This window comes from Phaenicophaeus curvirostris, chromosome 9 (assembly GCF_032191515.1).
Source record: "Phaenicophaeus curvirostris isolate KB17595 chromosome 9, BPBGC_Pcur_1.0, whole genome shotgun sequence".
NCBI classification, from domain to species: Eukaryota; Metazoa; Chordata; class Aves; order Cuculiformes; family Cuculidae; genus Phaenicophaeus; species Phaenicophaeus curvirostris.
The window spans coordinates 5,249,168-5,271,525 of NC_091400.1; the positions used below are offsets into that span (position 1 = coordinate 5,249,168).

At 34.6% G+C, this 22,358-nt stretch overlaps 1 protein-coding gene across 4 annotated transcripts in view; it reads right to left on the reverse strand.

Moving 5' to 3' along the window:
• Positions 1–22,358, reverse strand: part of CTNNA3 (catenin alpha 3) — a 418,271-nt gene that overhangs the window by 154,939 nt on the left and 240,974 nt on the right. For all 4 annotated transcript variants that reach the window (XM_069864007.1, XM_069864010.1, XM_069864008.1 and 1 more), the window contains 2 exons: positions 11,478–11,558; positions 8,582–8,734 (listed from right to left, as the gene is read on the reverse strand). In XM_069864007.1, the coding sequence (XP_069720108.1) occupies positions 8,582–8,734; positions 11,478–11,558 (234 nt within the window). The remainder of the gene's footprint in view (positions 1–8,581; positions 8,735–11,477; positions 11,559–22,358) is intronic.

A 22,358-nucleotide genomic window follows, 5' to 3' on the forward strand; every position in this document is an offset into this window, starting at 1 on the left:
CCAAAATGCATACACCCTCTATTATTTAAATCAGCATGAGCTAAGAAGACTCAGTATGCTAACAAAATGAAATCACAAAGGTCTCACATAGCACTTAATAAATATTAGTGGAGGAGGAGAGGAAACTGACTTCTTTCCAGCAGTGTAATCACTTAGAATGGCAGTAATTCTTTCATTTCAATGTAAATGTTTTCAATTCCTTGACAAAGTAGAACACCTGACAACAAAATCATTAAATGTTTTTGAATGAGAAACAAAAAACAGTTCACTTAACAGCACTTACAAGAGTTGAAAATAGAAGCAGTCTCCTGCAAATATTAAATATGTATCCTTTTACAAAAAAACCTATGCTTTAAGCACGTTTTTCTAATGCAAAATCTGGATTGTGGGCGCATGCCAGAGATTTATGTTTTTATAAATAAAAGGTCAACCACACTAGCATAAATAATTAATTCAACAACACACGAAAAATAGAATTCACCTCTACAAAGTTACAAAGAACTGCCACTCAGAAATGTGATAAATATTGTAGGACAAATACATATCAAAAAATCCTGAATGAGGCGGGGGGGAGGGAGGAGGGGTGGGAGGACCCGCTGACAAATCCACAGATAATCAAAGAAAATGAAAGGTCAGCGCAAGAAAATATACCTTCAGAATTTAATAATTCTCACAATTGGCCCTTCACAGAACTTTTGCCTCCACAGAAAGCATGACAATTAATTTTATATTTAACATTAATGTCAACCATCTGCTTTGGCAATACAGATAGTATACAGCAGTACAGGTTCCTAGAATATGTACTTTTTCTATTAAGAAGCAGTTAATCTGTATTCTAATTGTTTCATAGCTATCATTAACTACTGGCACAGAATTATAGATGCGTGCGATGCTTGAGCGCTTACAATCAGATCTATGATGAGAATAATAGGAGAGTCAACAATAACACATTCAGGGTTAGCTACAGCTGAATGAAGTTTGACATGCAGAATGTTAATGCACGCTACCTAGAAGCATAAATGAACTCTTCAGCCACAAGAGAACACTTTCTTCTCTGTAGCTGAAAGGAAGCAAGACAAGGAGATACAAGCATGCACTTACCCAATAATACAAACTCAATTCACTGTATTACCAGAAATAAAGCAGCTCACATCAGTCATATGAACTTCAATGTTAATTTTCAAACATCCATCATTAACAGTGCCTGCTTTATTTTCTGCAGGACACAGTACCGTGTTGCAAATTGCATTTGACAAATACTAAACCAGTGAAACTCTTTATCTTCTAACAATTACTACAGAATTCAGCATGTCCAATTTATCTTAAATAAGTAATCTCTCAAACAAAATCTCATGATGTTGGGTTGTCCTGTTCACAGCAAAAAGACTACCTTAGATCCTTAATCCTGGCATGAGTGCAGCAGCTTCTTATTTCCCTGAGAACTACTTAACAGAAGTTCAATGACATTAGCAATAACAAAAGGAGCACTAAAAAATACCAATACACAGAAGATTTTGATTTCCCTTTACTTGTGAAAATCCCAAATACTATCACTGAGTTTGGTTAAAGTTTGCACCAAAAGGTGTCACAGACTTTCCAGAAACATGCTTTCTTCCTCCCCAGATGTTTAATTGAACCAAATCAGTATTGCAAAATAAATGCACAAAAATATTGAACCGTGTATACACACATCCTTGTTTAGTAAACTGGGACAACACAATACCAATGAAGGAAGTATTTGTCAACATTATTAATGGCACAAATTGGTTAGTGTTATAATGAAAATCCAAATTAAAACATAGATAGAATGAATATGTAGCAAAAATGAGAAATTCTATAAAGCTGCAACTCTTTCCATACTGCATGACAGGAAGGATTAACTTGAAACTTTAGGCATTCTTATTGTTAACCCTGAGAAGCCTTCTTCTCAAATGGGAAAGAAATACTTAATCATAGAAGTAATTTTCCCAATATCCATAGAAAAGTCTAGTTGGAGGCCCTCCTGCTCCCAGAGAAGAAGGAAAAATAACAAGATTCAGCTTGTGGCAATAACTGAATGTTAGCACTCTGAACGCCTTCCCAGAGCAAGTACAAGGTCCATCTCTCTGTTTAAAAGAGGATGAAATTTACTGAAGAAAGTAGGTCAGAGCCTAAAGCACCTTCTTTGATCCACAACCACCAGCTCATCCTACCTCACACAAACAAACACATCAGAAATGTTTAAAGAAGTCTTTTCAAACATTGTTTTTTCAGAAAGAAAAGAAGTCCTGCTTCAGAACTTGTCGAGAGTTAAGTCTCTCTGTCAGTATTCTTGGAATCTTTCTTCAAACCAACTGTCTCTCTCCAAACTTTGGGACAGGATAGCACCAATTCAGTGATAAATAGTTTGCAATCCTCACTTCACATTTCTCCATATGGAAAAAAAAAGAAGAGAGCTTGATCTTCATGATCCCTCAGTTTTATACCAATTATGACATACATGGAATGGAATACTCTGTTGATCAGCTTTGGGTCACCTGGCCTGTCTGTCCCTTCCTGCAGCTGTGACCTTTTTTCACCTCTTTCATTTACAGCAACCAACCAACTTGGGGATGGCCTTCATCTCTGTAGGGATGGATGTAAGTAATGGCTTTTCCGCGCACCAGTGCCCTGTGTTATCATTTCTGGAGACAGACACTGTCTGATAACATGCAGCTAACTTTCAAAAACTGAAGTTACTTAAACAAGACTTACCTGAAATTTAGAAAATTAATTCTACTTTTGCTCAAGACACAACAACAGGACAGACATGAGGTCTGGGTATGTCCTAACCCTATTCAAAAACCTTAAAATACTGAAGTGAATCAAAATGTTAAATGGAAATGTAAGGCTGTAAACATTCTTAGAAAGTTTTTTTATAAAATGCTCAAGCTAATTATTTTTGCGGTGACTATAAAGCAATTCATAAGTCACTCATAACGAAGTACACACATATATGTATACTAGATAACTAAGTTGTCTATAAATCAAAATAAAAGTTACGCTGCTACAGTGATAAAAATCTCATCTGTCCCACAGGCACATAGTATGTCCTTATGCATTGTATTATGTCATTACTGAATTACAATATATACTTAGGCATTCACTATAGGCTGCATTGCAAATATCTTGTAAAAATATAATTAAACCTCTATCCATTTTTACCTTTCATTTACCCCATAAGTGAATATCTAAGTTATTTCTCTCAGGTTTATTAGTTTTTCTTCTCTCCTTTGTAAATGGTGTCATGAGCTACATTTCTGCAGCTACTGTGAAAGCCATCTATAGATGGCAAATTCCAATTGCACTGGAGTTGGAGGTACTCCTAGCTACTGTAATTTATAAATGTTCTACTAACATAAAATGTTTCTGTGTCAGTGGAAGCCTTTATTTCATGTTATTTGAGTTTAAGGGTTCATAAAACATTTTATAAGAAATCCTTGACTCATTTTTTGCAGTGTGATCTCTGGTCTAGGAAAGGTAAAACTGATCAAAAAGGAAAACACTTTAAACTGTTTGTAAGCCTTACAACAAAAATTTACTTATAAAATCATCCAGATTATCAAACTGCAGATTGCTATGCAGTCTGAGGCATTGTGTGGGTTCACCCATAAGGATGTGACCATAAAAGTATTTGGATTGGAAGGGATCACCCAGTTCCAAGCCCATTGCTATGGGCAGGTGCATCTTAGACTACACTGGGCTGCTCAAAGCCCTGTCACCTGGCCTGGAACATTTCCAGGGATGGGACATCCACAGCTTCTCAAAACAAACTATTCCAGTGCCTCAAAACCCTCATTGTAAAAAAAATTATTCTAATATCTATTCTAACTCTATCCTCTTCCAATTTAAAACTATTATCCTTTCCACTGATACCAGGTGTATTATGATGAGTCCATGTTGAACCAAGACAACTTCCCTGTTGGAGCTCACATAACTCATATCACACCCTGCCTCACTGTACTAGGTGGCATTTCTAGCTGCTGAAATATGCCCCTCAGACACAGAAAGTCTGATAAATCTTTGGGCTGTTTACCTTTTGTTCCCTTGCTTCACACTTACGCAATAAAGGGTGTGATTAAGAGGATTAATGAAAATGTCACCATTTATCACCTGAAGCTCAATCAGTAATAGCGCTGTTGGGCTTTATTTGATTAATTACATAAAGGTGTAAAAATTCTCACATTATGAATTCAGGACTTGCTGTAAGGTGCTGGAACTCTCTGAGGCCCAAAATACCAAGGTTCAAACCCTGAAGTTTACATATGCTTAGAAGTACATGCTTGACTTTAAGCTAATTTTCTTGAATTGATTTTCTTAATTCACTATTTTGATCACATTATCTCTCCATCAAGCATCCATCTACCAGCTCAGATATATTAAGAACAAGTTACCTGTCTTTAAAGTCCTCCTTCCATCTCCCTGAACTTGTTAGTTACTGTTTCCAGACTTCCTATATTTGAATGTAAAGCATTTTCATATTTAAAGTATTTTCTTTTGTTGCCTTTCATTTTAGAAATAATTCCACACTCTCCCCACAAATGCCATTACCATCTGCTAGGAAATTGGGTTATTTTTGATGGCAAATGGGGGTGTCAGACTTCCCATGATCGTTTGCTCTGTGTAAAAGAAAAGTAATATGAAGAAAGTGGTCCTTATGTACTGGGTGTTCAGAAGTTAAAATAATAATCAGCACAGGCTGCTTGAAGGTTGCTTGTTATAGACTAGACTCAGGGAAGTACAAGCACTAGATGATGGTTTTAGGGTGTTTTTGCCTGGAACTTTCAGAGCCATGGTGAGCTGCTCTCAGAACCCAGATTTCTGGATCAATATATTTAATATTTGAGATAGAAAGATGCAGTAAATAAATCAGGCAAAGTAACAAATAAGGGTTATCATCTTTTATATATATATATATATATATATAAAAAACAGAGTGAAGTAATGAGAATTTTCCCATGGTAATTGAAGAGAAATATTTACTGTTTGCATAGAAAATGAAAACCAATTCATCACAAATAAGTTGCAGATTCCAGAGGTGTTCTCCACAAAGGCAGATGGAGAAAGCTTTAGTTCAAGAGCCAATAGCCCTGTGTATTGCTTGAGAGACAGGACGAGTTTTCTCACAGCATGCTTATTAAGTTATTGTCAATATAGATTAATTTTGATTACCAAATGCTTACTATTACTTCCACTGTGCTGGGTTTTGCCAACCTTTTGATGAATATGTTTAACCCTGAAAGAACTCAGACTCCAAGTACAGAAAGAATGTTAACCCAAATCTGGTTACTTTTTTCATTCTACAATATATCCTAGTTTTTCTGTGTCACAAAATCAATGTTTAGATTTACGAATATTTGATGCAGTATATGAGCAATATGAGGCTCTGTAGCCTAAAATAACCTCCATCTGAAGAATTTTTAATATGACCTTTAGCGGTACTCCTGAAAATATTTCAGCTAGTGAGTTAGCATTTCATATATGGAAGTGTTCAGTCTAATAGCCAAAGTGGGCATTTTAATGGCTTTTTTCTTTTTACTATGTAACAAGGACTGTTTCACTTCCACCGTATATTTGGAGATACTATTCACATTTACAACTAAGAGACTCCATCTTGTGCAATTACAGTGCAGCTATAATAGTTCAAAGATGTTAAACAAGGTATCTCAAATGCTTTACCAATGTTTGAGCTTTTCAAAACCCAGCACTGTCCACAAAGCACCTGACAGGTGTGGCTAACATCCCAAGTGTATGCGTTTTCTAACAGAAGCTAGAACCTCTAGGGTAAGAGCACAAAGTAATAAACTAAGGAGAGAAAAAACTTTAAGAAAACAAGGAAAGAGATATTGTCTGAATTTTCTGCTACCTTTGGAAACATCATTGCCATATTTGGAATGGTGTTCAGTCTTTTCATTTCACTGATATTTTGCACTTCATTGAACTGATATACATACTTATGATCTGCATTATATCATTTTGTCTTAAATCGTTTTTTAAAGGAAAGATTGTAACTTCCAAATGCTAATTCAAAGAGAGATATTTGTAAGAGATATTAATCATCAATCTGATTTACAAAGTGCACTTTGTAAAGTGGATACTGAGGATACTGGATAATGAGGATACTGTTTGTTTCTTCAATGACAAAAATTGAAGAGAATCAGTGTAGTGGGCAATTTAGATTAGCACACTTAACAGTTCACATTCAAAGAGGAATTAAAACAAGTTCTTTCTCAAGACCTATTGTTTCTACTTGAGAAGTTTTCATTTTCAGATTAAAATAGAAACCACAGAAGACATCTCTTGATATTTCAAGTAGTACTTCTAATTTCCATATCAAATTAAGGTTTGGAGGAACCTTTGTGAGAAAATTAACCTCAGATTTCATAATCTCCAACCCAGTCAATTACATTTATAGAAAAAACAATATCACAACCTACTATTCAAACATACTTGATCTTTCAAAAACAGATGCAAAATGTGCACTGAAAAATAGGACACACCTGATTATAAACTGCTAAATGGAGCATAAGAAAATGCAACACAATGTACATCTCAAAAGACACCAGCACTCATCTCTGAAGGCACAATTCATCTCACCTCACTTCAGCTATCTAGTAATTCAGTCTAAATTAGTCATTTACTCAAAGGAGAGACAGGTACTTAATACAAGCAAGATAAATCTTGCTTGGGAAATCTGTATCTTGGGTAAAGATTAAATGGGGTAAATAAGGTTTCAAATTTAAAAAAAAAAAAAAGACCAACACAATCAAATCTCAGAATGCCTACCTGACTTTGTCAACTTTGAAAAAAGATGAAATGTGAAATGACAAGTGAAGTTACACTGGCAGGTATGGGGAGCAGGGAAATATTGTTAGTATATGTTTTAATTTGAGAGGACAAGTAAATGCTTAAACTGGAAATATCAGAAATGTCTATTTTTTGTTTCACTAAAAAATTTTCTTCCATCCCAATCCTCTAACATAAAAATCTTTGCATTATCTATCAACTTTGGATTGCTGGCTGTAATACTAAGATCAATTTTTAAGTGACTAGAGATCTGACTAAACAAATACACAGGTCTTTATGGACCAGATGCAGAAATTTATTTCTCAAAGTTCTGGACAATCTTTTGTGAATGGGCAAGGCTACTACACGTACTTGTTAATTTTTTTAAGCAGTGTGTCCGTGCAGCCATCAGCCACTTTATTTACAAACCTATACTGATGGCCAGCTATTCCTTGTATTTGGAAAATAAATTCAAATCCATGAAAGGAAATTAAAATTGGATTTTAAGGTTCACGTCTTCTAAACTGAATAATGATCTGGGCATTTCAGCTGGCCTGGACTCAATTCCAAATTCAGTAAAGTTATCTGACCTTCTGAGATCAACTTTCCTTTCTAAAAATCAAGCCACTTCAGACTGGATTTGCTTTGGCACTAAAAATGTGAAAATCTTTTAAAGCTTTGGGTTTGTGTTTTAGCTTTCATTTCATTTTGCAGCATGGTCAAAATGAGGCATATGTAAATCAGAGAAAAACAGTCTTTTTCTGTAACTATATGACCATGAAAAGAAAAATAAATGCAATACCCTACTTTTACTTCAGCTGTTTACCTATTTGTCTTTCATCATCCGTAGATCACCCAAGATTTATGAATTCATTCTGAGCCAAATAGTTTTCTTAAGTAAATTTTCAGCCTTAGAGTGAATCCATTGATTTTTCCCATTTTTTTGCAATACTGTGCACAAAAGCACTAAGAGCTTAAAAAAACCCACAAAAATTAGCAACACACTCCTTACAGGCACTTGAGATAATACTCCTGCAAAATCCAATATCTTCAGTATTCCAGCAGCGTTTCAAACTTCAGTTTGAATGAGTTTAGGTCTGTGAATATTTAGTCACATCTGCAGGACTGATTCTCAAAAAACCTAAATTCCACACTCTATTCTATTTGCAAATTTATAAGTGACAAAGTATCATCTATACTTAGTAAAGAAATATAAAATCTACAAATAAATACTAAGCATGCAACGTATGGGAGTGAATTTATTCAGCATATATGTCAACATTCTTTCATTCTGCTGGAGGGTTCATGGCTCTAAACTGTGTCTCAGAGCACCATTTCCTCTTTGCTATATAGTTACACAGGCTATAAACTTTCAAAGAGAGAAAACTGGCAAACAACTAACACTAATACAACATCTCACGTGGCTTGTGTAGACGTATTGTGACACTTTGAGCTAATACTCTGCAAACTCACACAAGTTCCCACTGAACATCCTTGTGGAAACACACTAGTTTTCCTCAAATTATAGTAGAATTCCCCACTACCTAATTTCTATGCAATTAATTACTATAAAAAAGTCAATACCACAAAACTCACTGTCTTAACTGTATAACTTTATATACGAAATGGAGTATGTTTACTATTACCCTAGGCCACTTGTATATTTTTTTTCTGAAATGCCAGGCCTAATCGTTTTATATCTGCCAGGAAAGGAAATGTGCAGTGGCAAGTCATTTATACTTTATATTCAATAAAAGTGCAAGTTCATCAAGCATACCTCCACAAGCCTGCTGGTATGTTCTCGAAATATAGCAGCATATTCCTTTATTTCTTTCTCTCTTCCATTTTTAGCGGCTTCAATGAGAACTAGAAGTGGAACAGTGGTATCTAAGAAGGAGTCTGAGATGTGATCTATAATGGCTTTACGGAGCTGCAAAAGAAAATGTTACGTTAGTAACTGGTCCATTTATTAAGGAATACTGTAATTATTGACTATTAGTACTTTATAACATAAACATCTACGCATTGTTTTCCTGCATTATTTGCAGGATTATGTATCTGAAACCTACTGTGGCTGCAATTTATCTATTACACACAAAACACTAATTCATTTTAAGGAAATTTTAATATATCATTACCTAAATATGCATGTTTGTATGTGTGAGCGTGTGCGTGTCAGACAACAGATACATAGAACACTTAAAACATGTCATAGTTCTGTTAAAACCACATAAGCCAAATAAAATATTCATATTCTTTGATGAATAGAACGGACAACTTAAATGACTCCACATAGGACCAAACCTAATGTCTCTGGGTCATACTTTGTTGAATTTCAGACACAAAGGGAGAAGGCTATTTCATTTTACAAAGAAAATATTAATTTAATTATGTGTGTATTCACAAAATAGTCTCTATCACATGTTTTCATAATTCAAAATTACCCAAGCATTTTCTGCCTTACTGGAATAGTCAGCAATAAAGTTTGATTAGCAAAATGGTAGCCTTCATGGTAATTATATCAATGAGATTACTGATTACAATAGCCAAAAATAGATTAGTAGAGCAAAAAGAATGTAAAAGAGTCTGAAGTTCAATTTTCTCTATTTAAGTAAATTGTTCTTGAACTTCTTACGTGAATTATTAAAGAACAGTAACATTCTGTTACAAAGTACTTCTCTTAAATCAGGTTTCGTGTAAGCACATAACTGATCACTGGGACATTACCTCACATAAAATATTATTTTCCATGTTATAAACTTACACATCACAATGGTTCATTTAATCACAGAACACTACTAGAAGCATAACAATTGTAACAATACATGCAATGCAACTAAATTATCAAGGTCACTGAGTTTCCTACTGCAAATATATATAAATATATATTTACAATACATTTAAAAGATATTAATTGGAACAGAAAAGAACACAAAATAGCAAAAGTGAAATCTCTTGATTATCAAGACAAGATCTGGGTATGAATTCCACCATTAGCTTTCAGATATTGTCACCAGATATTGCCAGCTCTCACTGACTCATCAGGCACATGGGACAGACAGAACTTCAAAAAGAATACAGGAAAGTCTATGTTTGGAATGTGGTTTTTGTCTTCTAATTTATTGTAGCTTATTGCATTAGGATATACTATCTAGATACATTGCATTTTCTCAAAAGTAATTAACAAAGAAAAAGGCACTGTGGTTCCAATACAAAATTGGAATTTTACTGTCGTTTTTGCATTTCCAGCTTTATTCATGCTGGAATTTTTAAAAATAAAAATATAATTAAAAGTTTCCCTTCCAGAAACAAAAAACATTGAATCTCCTGTCCTTCCAAGTTATCTGCTAAAATTTCTGTGTTGGAAAAGTCCAACTGAAGAAAACAGACATACTCACTTGCTTAAAACTGAATGTGATCTTTAGGAATCACAGTTTAAACAGTAAGATTTTTATTTCCAATAATCAGCAACAAAAGGCTGTGTAATTGTATCCATGGCTGATGATTCATTATCTCCAAGACAAATATTTTTGGGTTCTACATAGCCCAGACTGTAAGACTTTTGCAGCCTTAACGTATTATTTGAGGACCAGTGACTGCAATGACCTCAGTCACATTTGCGATGAACTTGAGGCATCCAATTTTCAAATGAGCAACTTAATTTTATCTCTCATCACATAATTCTTTGCTGTAGCTTTTAACTGGTTTGCTTGGTTTAATTAACCTTTCACATATAAATTATCATTATTATTTTGTTCTGAGAAATCTTTTATCCTGCAATTAAACAGTGAAATGCATCTTCTTTAAAAAAAATAACACTGTGTCTTTGCTGAATACAAACCAGTTTGAAATTATGTTCCTGTTTCAGCTGTGCAAAGGGATCTATGAAGCTGAGGTTTTAAAAGGATGGCTCATATAGTAGTAAAGAATAAAGAAATATGATGTAGAAAAAAGAAAGGAAAAAGACAACAGAAAAAAAAAAAGGAATATCTGAATCAATATTTATTTCTTTTCATCCAAATCATAACAATCATTTTTTCCATGATTCAATAAGTCTGTTTCTGGCTCTGGCCACCTCTTGAGCAAAATGCTAAAAGCTAAGTAGCAATCTAGAGAGACATGTAAACAAAGAACAGCACCAGTAGTGCTAGCAGGCAATACTAGGAAAGTTATTGTGCTATAATAAATTTTTCTCTCATATTTTTAAGTGAAAGAGATGCAATCAGAAGAGGGACACCAGAGAGAGGAAGATGTGTGAAAAATTTGTTTTATTTTTAAGGTACAAGGTCTTATTCCTATCCTTTGAGCAGACTGTTGCAGAAGTGGAAACATGGAGAATTTTTGGGTTTTTATCCAAGTGTATTAAAACAATAACATAGTAACATGCTGTTTACAAAACATGGGGCATAAGGTTGTCAAAATCAAACAGTGAAGAGTGGAGAAGAAAATCCCAGTAGCTGTTTGCAACATTATTAAACATCAATATCTTGATGAGTACACAAAACTGTGTTTGCCTCTATTTGTCTATTGCCTCACAAGACTACACTGGCAAAAGCCCTGGAAGAATTAAAGATTTTTTATTACTGAGGGATCTCTCCTGTTTCAAAAAAAAAAAAAAAGCTATATGTTCAGAAAAAGCTATCCATGATGAAGCAGTTCCCCAGGTTGCTCACCTGTCTACGGAGGTCTCTTGTCTTCTTGCACATACTATCTATTGCAACATTCAAGGCATTACTTCTTTCTTTCTTGTCAGTCTGCAATAAATGTGATAGAAAACACAGCAATGGTTATTTGTGATCTCTTATCAAGTTCTTTGTGTCCTCAGCTCATTAGAGCATTTGGCAAATCATATATACTTAAGGATTTTTTTGAATTTCAATACATTTCAGGAGCCAGTACCACTATATTCACAAAATGCAGTTTATGATATTAAGCATAATCTACTGAATCAAAAATTATGCTTAACTAGCAGTATATAGGAATGAAATCAAACACTTTTTGTCTTCTGAATTGCTTTAGTACTCATTTTATAGTCCAGGGTTACCTATGGAACAATATTAATACAATTATTACTATTAGTGCTAATCATTATCAACATATTCTTCTGAAAAATCAAGTTATCTCTCTATATGCAGTTTATAAAATCAGATGGCCACAGTGCAGTTTGTTAGCGTGTTATTCTGCAGCATTAATTATTTACTCCTAAAAGCAAAGTGCTTATATCATTAATAGCTCTTTGAAAAATGTAATTAACATTTTTATTCTACTGCCCAGCAGTTTTTTTATAAAATATTACCATAGTAGTTCTGTGCCTACTAACTGTTTTTAATAATCTTTTTTTCATGTTAGTACAGAAACTATATGAAAAGACAAAAATTCTGATGCACTTCTTTTCTCTAAAGCAATAATTCATTGCTCACACTACCTTGGACTACCCTAGTGCAATGCAAAGGAAAGAAACCACCAACAGTGAAAATGTCTTTACATGCAGTCTTAAATGAGTACACATGACATTTCCAGAGAAAGGACTGGAGTCTCATAAATCTTAAAGAAATGGCTATGTATACTGACCATAATATTTGGTCTTTAGTTACAGTACAGTAGGAATTCTATATTAAGGTCTCGCTTTGTAAATCATACTAGAATAAATACAAGTGAAAAGAGAAGTATTAATATCTTCATAGGCACCTAGGTGCATAACCTTGTTACATACATCCTGTCATACTACATTCAGAAGTATTTCCTTATTAAAAAAAAATAATCTGTGAATAGAGCAATATGCTAAATATTAAAGGAAAGACTAGAGATGATCAGGAAAGAACTCATACTTTAAAAGTGAATGCATAATGTAATAACTGTCTTGAAATAATTAGTACATTTCTTTCAACTGAAAGGAACAGTTACTTTTAAAAATTGAGCTTACATAGTCAGGGTGACTTAGAAAGTTTGCTGCTGCTTTCCATTTCTGAGGTTGCTTACAGTCTTCACAGACAACAGCTCACCTGAGGTCTTAGAAAAAGGTCTCAACTTCACCCAGAAACCTCCAAGGAATGCCTAAAGTTGGACACTGACTCTCTTTTTCATACTTATATGACCATTTCTCATACCAATGCCTGCACAGGAACCAAAATAAATTATGACTCTTCTACTGTGCTTTGCAAGCTATTGTCAGCCTTGACAACAAAATTGATCCCTTCTAAACTGCTGGGTAAACAGGACCAATAAAAGCATTGTGGATATAGCTCAGCTTATGCCTATGCATTTGCAGATGACAAAGATGCAGTTCTATGTTGGGACATCATTTAAAAGCTTTATATTTAAAGAGTATTTTTCTAAGACAAAATCAATGTAAAATATTGGATTTTTTTCCCAATTCTCTAGTAAGCTGTAACTTCGAATGTGGCAACGAATGATACAACTGGCTCTAAGTAAACCTAAATCTGAGGCACCTAATACAAAATACCCTCACTCAATGAGTGACATAAATATATTGAATAGCGAAAAATAATACATAATAAATAATAATACTTTATTTGCAAATTCTTAATATATTTATCTATAGTCAATGTCTAGAAAGCAAACCTAACTATAACTGGAGTTATTCTCTACCTCATGTTTTCAGCAAGAACCAAATACAATGCAAAATATAGCTTTGGACTGTAGAACTTGGAAAATTCCAGAATGCGGGTCACTGCAGACCCTCATTATTCCTTAAAGAAATTCAAAACTCAAAAAACCACATTACTCTTTGGATAAATTCTTCTTATAAATATTAAAGTATTTAAAAACTGTTTACAGTCTGTTAAAGTCAGGAGAACACCTGACTACGACTACAAAATCTACTGTGGGAGCAGTCTTAAACATCAATGGCCTCTCACTGCGTTGTCCAGCTTCTGTAAGGCATTATCCATTTATCCCAAGTATATTTCAGTACTGAATTACTCCTTTTAGTTGAGTTTATACTCCTCTGCAGACTTCCATCTCAAATATGCATTTGACTGTATCAGTTAGAGATCTACAGTACGTGGTTGCACTGAAAAATACCAGACTCGACATATTTTAATTGTATATTAAAACAATTGCATAGCAAAACTAAACATCATCTGAACGTCTCTACACTATGTTCTACTTCCCAATAACACAGATAATGTCTGTATTTGCAATACTCCGCATCTGCTTGTCAATTAACATTCTTCTCATGACTGCTGTACTTAAAACCAAACAAGTCTACCCTGAAAAAGTTCATTGTTGTAGAGGGTGACTGAGTTAAGAAAAAGAGCTAGGAAAATTATGTACATTATTCTAAGCTCTAGATTTCAAAACATCATGCAGCTGAACTCACTCCTTTCTCTCAGTTTTCTTGCACTTATCTACGGTTTTCTTCACTAAAATATATATAATAACAGCTATAAGGCTCCCTTGTGAAGACCTTACAAGCCATATCCAGCTCGTATTTCAATGCATTCTTAACATATGGGGCATTTTACAAGCACTAAGTCACATTGATATTAATGCTCCACTAAGCGAATACAAGAATTATTAATTAACACTGCATAGCCTGAAGATAAATGATGAGTATTGACAATAATACAGACCTATCTATGTCACATACTGGCAAGCAATATCAGCTGAAAGAAACAAAAACCATACGTGCAGAAAATCTTTCCTGTCAGATTTTCATTTAAAACAGTACATATCTAAGGGCAGATTCTCAGTTGAAACAAATCATCACGTATCCACTGTTTTTAATGGAGTTCATTCATATCAGCAGGGGATCATGACCTTCACAGGTATTACAGATCCTTCTGCACTCCAAGGTACAGAGATGCAAACTAATATGTTTGCATTAACGACGCAACCTTGAAGGGACACGTCTCCAGTGGAATCTTTGGTGGCTATATGCCAACAGCTAACATTATTAACAAAGGGAGCAGTAATTCTACAACCTTCATACTATGTTCAGTTGAAGAGAGAGTTTAAACAAAGGAATATAGTTATTCTGATAAGGTTTTTAATTTCAATTTATTTATACTTCTGAAGTGCTACAAATGTTTACCTAAGAGTTCCACTATGTCTCCCATCCAAAAAGTGATCAGTACATTATAAACAAAACTTATGCAGGACTACTTAAGTGATCGTCTAATCTCTTCAAGTACTGAGGCTAATAGATAAGGGCTAAATTTATTAAAAATTACATTAAAAGGCTATATAAAAGCATACAATCAGTCATGAATATTGAAACAGAAAATTCTATTAGTATTCATTACATGAATCAAGGAACACCCACCCCATTTAGCCACAATCAAGAATTCAGTTACAGCACAGAACTCTCATTAGGACTAAAATAAACAAGATCTAGCCAAGTGAAATGGAGCCAGTTTATTTGCATATGTACTGATGATAAAGTATTCACAAGGATTTCCTTAAATCTTGCATGGCCACACTCCCTGAGGTCACCTTACAGTCATCGGAGAAAGCAATCACTTTTGTTTCACCCCTGAAGGTCCTAACTGCAGAGGGTGGTTAGGGAGACCTAGTTTGGGTAAGTTGAAGTTTTGTCTTGTGAAAAGTCCCCCAAAATGCTCATTTTATATTAAAAAATAAACAAACCAAGGCCATTTCTGATGTTTGAGAATATTCATAAGCAACTTCATCTGGCATTCCTTGGCTAACATGTTGGTTTAAAATAACAGAAGTGAAAAGAAAGCAATGTTGCTTCATGGGAATATTTAAAATTATATACATGATTTAAAACAACTTTATAACATTAATCCATATTGTACTCAAATGCTCTCTTGAAAATAGATTTCCATACTTAAAGTTCTAAAGCCCAAAACTGAGCACATTTTGTTTCCTGGGATGTGTCTGTTCCCAAACACTCATTGCACAAACCTTGAGAGGATTTAATACAAAAAAAATCCAACGCACCAGCATGGTTTTTACTGCTTATCTCCAGCAACTGTACTAGGACTCTGTGACAAACACTTTTTTATTTAGTTCAATGTATCCAAGGACAATTTTAATATTTAAAAGACTAGCTCAATTATTGAAATCAGTTCTCTATGGAAATACTCAAGAAATGTCAACCTAAAAGGTAAACAGCAATCAATACTGTGATAAGTTAATAAATGTCAAAGCTCTAATTAAATGACTGATCATTTTAGGCTATGCGTTGACTTACAGTATCCCTGTACTCAATAATTGTAGGGTCCTGTACATTGTGCCTAAATATAAAAAACCAAACAAACAAACAAGCAAACAAAAAACCTCACCCAACCTAAGATGAAACTATAACAGTCACAGTCCCTATAGAGATAACAGGCATTTAATGACTTTTGTTACAACTTAGCATTTAACTTATACCATTTAACATTTTTTGGCATGTGGTACTTATAAATGTTTCCTCTTTTAAATTACAAAGTCATTTTGAAGACAAATCATAACAGTTACAAAAAAAAAAAGTTGTGTAAAAAGTGATTTCACATTTTTTCATGAGGTATTAAAACAATTTTGTCACTACATGGAAAATTCCACGCAGATAGGAATAACTTTTTGAGTGTAAATAACGTCGTTGAAACAATGGGATTATTTTGATGCATGAACCATTATATGTATGTTTGAGGGGGGTGGGGAGCAACCCAAAATCTTTAAGGATTCACAGCAATGCCACCTTACCAACTGCTGCCTGAGTAATCTCTTAAATGAACATTTTAAAAGTTAGTCAAGGAATCCTCTGACAAGACAGCGAAGGCAGAACTTGACATTTTTTGACTTTTTAAAGAACAAAAATTCCTTTGAAAAGGCAATAGCTCCGAGGCCCTTTTCATACAGCCTTTCAAAGGATATTTTTACTGTATGACAAAAGCCTACAAAAGGAAATTCATTTGCAAATATACTTATTACCTTTCTTTGTTAATATAGGAAACACAAAGGCTGAATAATGCACAAGTACCTTAAGTTGAAAAGAACTATATTTACTCTTTAACACATATTCCTTACTCTAATAAAAGAAGCCTAGTGCACTTTTTTAAGACATCTGACTCAAGAAAATCCATTTCTGTGAAAAGCAAGTTAGTATATTTCAAAAAGAGGGGGGAAAAAGCTAAGGGGAAAAAAAAAGACCAACAAGGCATGGAAAATCATATGCAACTGAACAAATAAGGAATCTCTCATGTGGAACTGTTTCTCATTATAGATTTTTTTTTCCTCTCCAACAGCTTCCATATGAGACTGCCATTTTTTGCCTCTTCAAGTCATCATAGAAAGCTCCCTATGGATCTAATGTTATGAGATGTGAAGTACCCCATAAAAAATGAATTACCTCAACCTCTGTCAATATCAATTGCAGTACCAAAGGCTCTCCTCACTCTCACTGTGTGAATTCCTCTTTCTCAATCAATATGCAGGAAAAGTTTTGAAATTAAAGCCTCTTAGTATAACTCCCTTTTATCATTCAGTTATATCCAGTTCCTAATACTGCAAAAGAAATGTAATTCTACATGAGCATGCATAAAATAGCCTACAAAAAAAAGGAGGGGGGGTGTGATTATGTGTTGGGTTGCTGGAATATGCATAATATTGCATGTTCCAATCTACTCTCCAAAATATCAATGTCAGGCAACTGAAGATGGGGAGTGTAGCCAAAGTGTCTCAAAGGACAGAGCTGGATCCCTGGTTTCTGATAAGAAAATACGGATCTTAAATTCTCTTGAAAGTGGCTTTGAAAAAGGCCAAAGAGCGAAATAGGAACCTAGGCTGTTTTCAATTGTTTCTTTGTGAAAGGCGCGTGCCTCATTCTATAAGAGTTTCTTTTACTTTTTCACATTGGTAATATTAGACAGTTTCAGCATAACTTCAAGGTGATCCTAAAAAAACCCATGTTTTTCTACTACTTATATGGGAAAAAGTGGCATGAAGTGAATTTGTCATAACTGGTCTGTTGCAAAGCAAATAAAATGATCACTTACTACTTGCAGTGCAAAGTCAAAAGCCACATGTACTTCATACTTGAAATATGACAGTCTTTAAACTCGAAATCATAAAGGCCATGGTACTTTATTTTGGTTTGTATTTCAACTTTAAAACTATTGGATGAGTCAGCATGAGTGAGAAAGAAGTTAAATTTCTTCTAATCAGATGTTATTGTCGGATGATGCAGGAAGAAAAGGCAAACATAACAAGAAGCAGGGCAGTATCCATACTCTCAAACCAATGACAAGAAGCATACTTAACGTTAATCTGCTTTTTACTAAGAAGCAATTTTCTAAGTTCCTAGTGCAGAAGTTTTTAATTGAATATCCCTCTACCATTCACCAAAGTGTTCCGGCAGTTTTACAGCAAGAAAATAGGAAATTAGTTGGAGAAAATCTCATCCTACAGCAGCAGCGTAAGACTTTCCTATGATGAACTATCATATAAATTGCTTGGAGATTATATGCTGTTACGAGAGGGAGGAAGGGGATGGAGGGGGAAGAAATTTCAAAATAAAATATAGTAGAGTTGCTGAGACGGTCCTTTTCATCCAGATTGTTTAAAGGTCTTTGCTGTACTCTAAATCAAAAAGTAATAGTCTAAAACAGGAGTCATAAACAGAGAAAAATGTCCAGAACTAAACTACTCAAAATCTTCCATACCTAGGGACCGACTGAGTTAATACAAGTTCCAAAGTGATACTGCTGAAGCAAAGCAAAGGAACATCCTGCATATTTCAAGACAACAAAAACAATCTTACTGTGGTTTAAGATGTGTTATGTTAATGCACTATGTCCTACACTGATAGATACTAATAGACTGGTCAAAGACTTCAACTACAAACCAGGCAAAGACCGGTCATTCCATCTAAAATATGCGTGTTATGGATTTGCTTTTGTTCACAACCATATTTTTAAATAAAAGCTAAAGGCTGAAACTCCAAACAGGCAAAAACTGTAATTCCATGTAATTACGTATTACATTTATTAGTAAATCCCTTTCTAATCCAAACCAATTCATTTAATTACCACAATATTGTGATGAAATATGTGAATCTAGAAAGCTAAGGAACTTAGGAATGTTCAGTAAATGAAATTCCAGCTTTTAGGGAGAGGACTAAGGCAAGTGGCTTAAGTATTTAGCTTTCAAAATTACAAATACTTCAGATAAATGATCAGCATCCAGTACAGATAATGAATCCAGACGGTATGAATTTTCTTTATATGTATCTTTTTCTATACAGAGGACCACAAGATAAGAAGCTGCAACATAAGATGTTTGGGGGATTGTCAGAGCAAGTAATAGTTGATGTAATCACTTCACCAGGTGAATTCAGTACTATCAGTCACTCCTAAATAAAATATGCCATTATTCATAGCAAGAGAGTAAAGTGACTCCAAGGTTACATTCCCAGATTCTCGTGACTAAATACTCAATACTAATACTTTCAATACTCAAATGTTATTTTAAAAAAACACTATTGTTAACTAGAGAAAACCTATTCTACTTCAGATAGCTTCTGCTGTTAGTGCTTATGGGGGAAAGAACGTGAAAGAGATTGATAAAAGAGCACTTGAATGATCTTTTTACACTGACAACTGCCAGGAAAGAGGCCACCACATAGCCATTTATTTAGCAGATTGATTTAGACAGTGAGAAACCTGAGCATTGCTGTGGCTGTTGGATTATATTCTCAGTATAAGTTTGAAGATCCTGTGTTTCTGTGCTTTAAGAGAGGAAAAAAAGCAATTTGTTAAACGTAGCAGCTAACAAATGGAGCAAGGGAGGCTGTATGTGATAGCATGCAGGGAAGACAACTGAAAATTACTGTCTCCTACAGGGTAGGGATTTGCAGAATGCTGCACGAGATCAAGAAATTCTGCTATTCAGGGCGTATCCCTCTGCAGTTCTATGCAGAAAATATCTGTAGGTTTTTTTCCCTATTTACTTTTACACAGAAAAACCTAAATACACCCCTGGCAAAAAATTCAAACTCGGCATGCAACATTTTTTTACATTCTAATGAAGTGATCATACTTTATATTGGAAGTTTTTTCTGCAGGACTTATAGCTTAAACATTCTAGAGTATTTCAGTCAAAAGTAAGATTTCCAAGTTTCATTGTTTTAACCATTTACACCCCAATTAGCCAAAGAATTGATGTACTGTAAATTATCCTAAATTTGCATATAGTTGTCATCAGCTCCATGAAGAAAAAAAAAGAAAAAAGAAAAGGAATTAAAAGTGCCTAGCCAGAACAGAATCAGTAGAAAAGTAACTAGGGATTATGGGTAAAGCTAGGAGCAGAAGAAAGATTCATTAAAGGTTTGAGAGATGTGTGTAACTTAAAATCCTGTGCTGATGTATCGTTAACTGCACAGAGTAAGCTTTTAACTGGCAGGCAGCAGTGAAGATCAAGTAAATGGTAATGAAAATTGATATTAGTAGATACTAGTAGAAAGGTCAAGAGGAACTATTAACGCATAGATAGAAGATATAGGAAGCATTATGACTTCACGACTTGTGGCTAAGGAAGGGAAGGGTCATGCAAATTTAGGAAGTTCAGAGGTCAAGAGGAACATACTCTGTAGAGGTGCAGCCTATTGACTTTCACAGAAGTGTTCACAATTTAGGGTAGCCATACACAATGAAGCAACAGGTAACATAAATGCTCAGTAAGAGAGAAATTAACAGTTGGCAATCTGGTGATAGCATTTTGTAATGACACCATTTTTCTCTTTAGAGTAGAACCAGGAAAGGTGTCTGAATACCCAATGACATGAGCTAGTTTCATGGACTATCACTGCTGAACAACCTTCAGTTATTCAGTGAATAACCTTCCAATACCTTCTAAAGGGGGGCTACAAGAAAGCTGGGGAGGGACTGTTTACAAAGGCTTGTAGTGATAGGACTAGGGGGAATGGCTTTAAACTGGAGAAGGGCAGATTTAGACTAGATATAAGGAAGAATTTCTTCACTATGAGAGTGGTGAAGCACTGACACGGGTTGCCCAGTGAAACTGTGGCTGCCCCATCCCTGGAGGTGTTCAAGGCCAGGTTGGATGGGGTCCTGGGCAGCCTGATCTAGTGGGAGGTGTCCCTGCTCATCACAGAGGGGTTGGAACTAAAAGTTCTTTAAGGTACCTTCTAACCCAAACTGTTCTATGATTCTATGATGCTATGAATGTACATATCGCATCAGAAGCAAATATACCTAACAGATTTGGATTAGGTTGTTAGTGAAGGATAATAAACTATGCTGTTTGTGTCTTATCAAGACATCAATAAAAAATACAAACCCAGAGTCTAGCAGAGGCTGTGTTAAAGGTAAGCAAGCATTTTTGTTTAGACACTCCAACTATTGCAGGATGGCTCCTTTCAGCAGTCTACTAGCAGGCCCAGCTACGGCTTGCTACCCACTTAGATAGTCCTCTCAGAAGCAGTTGGACATAGAGATCACCCAAGAGTAAGCATCAGTACATTGAGAAAACTTCAGATAGGGACTGTTCATTGACTCTGTGTGGTATATAAAGCATCATTCATGTAGAGGAAAGATAGTATTCCAACACGGATTTAATTGTCCTAGTATGCATCCTGCTGATAGGATACAATAAGTGTGAAGAAGAATCTTAATGCTTCCTGCTGCTTCAAATTTATTGCTATTAATTATTTATCTATGCATTTGATGATACATATAGACACATTACTCAAACACGTCACAATACTCACACATACATATTGTTATCTGTAATTATATTTGCATATGTCAGACTGTATCTGGTTTACTTTATAAACACTCTTTAGACTGAAAGAACTGCCAACACTGCATGCTGATCTGACAGAAATCTGAAAACAGCAAGGACATAAAAATGAGTGACTAACTTGACAATTTACTGGATTCAAAACCCACCTGTTCAAGCACTGCAAATTAAAGAAAGTGTTCTATTGATTTGAAACATACGTAGTTACCATGGAAAACAGTGTTAATAAATGCCATTGAGAGAGAGCTTAGTAGATAGTAAAATGTGAATGAGATTCTAAGAATTAAGATAATGTTGATATTTATTAGATATATTTATCTTATTTCATGAATTTAATACTTGCTGTCATACTGTGAACAGCATATGGCAGAAAGTAAGCTTTATTCTGTAATCCTTCCCCCTCCGTTCTTGTTGCACAAAAACATATTGCTACATCTCAATTCTAAAACCACAGGGAAAATTATGAGCCTGGTTTTTTGTGGGGAGAGGGAAAGTGGAATCAGTTCAAATATCAACTGTTTATGAAAGTATAAGACATATCAAAAATGCAGTGGTGGAAGTATAACTTCAGTGTCACCTCATCTTTTGTATGTAAATAAATATATTTTAAAACATTCTTGTACTATTAAATACATTTTAGTTTGTTATGCTTCCAGACTGTCACAAGCACTGTTTAAAAACAAATGTTTGTGGATATCTCCTTCATCAAACTACATTAATTTCTTTGACTGAGGGTACATTTTAAAATGTCTGTCTTTCAAGGATTTTTAAAGGGTGCACACGTTCATTTTTAACTGGAGTATGTGTTCCATTGTAGACAAAAT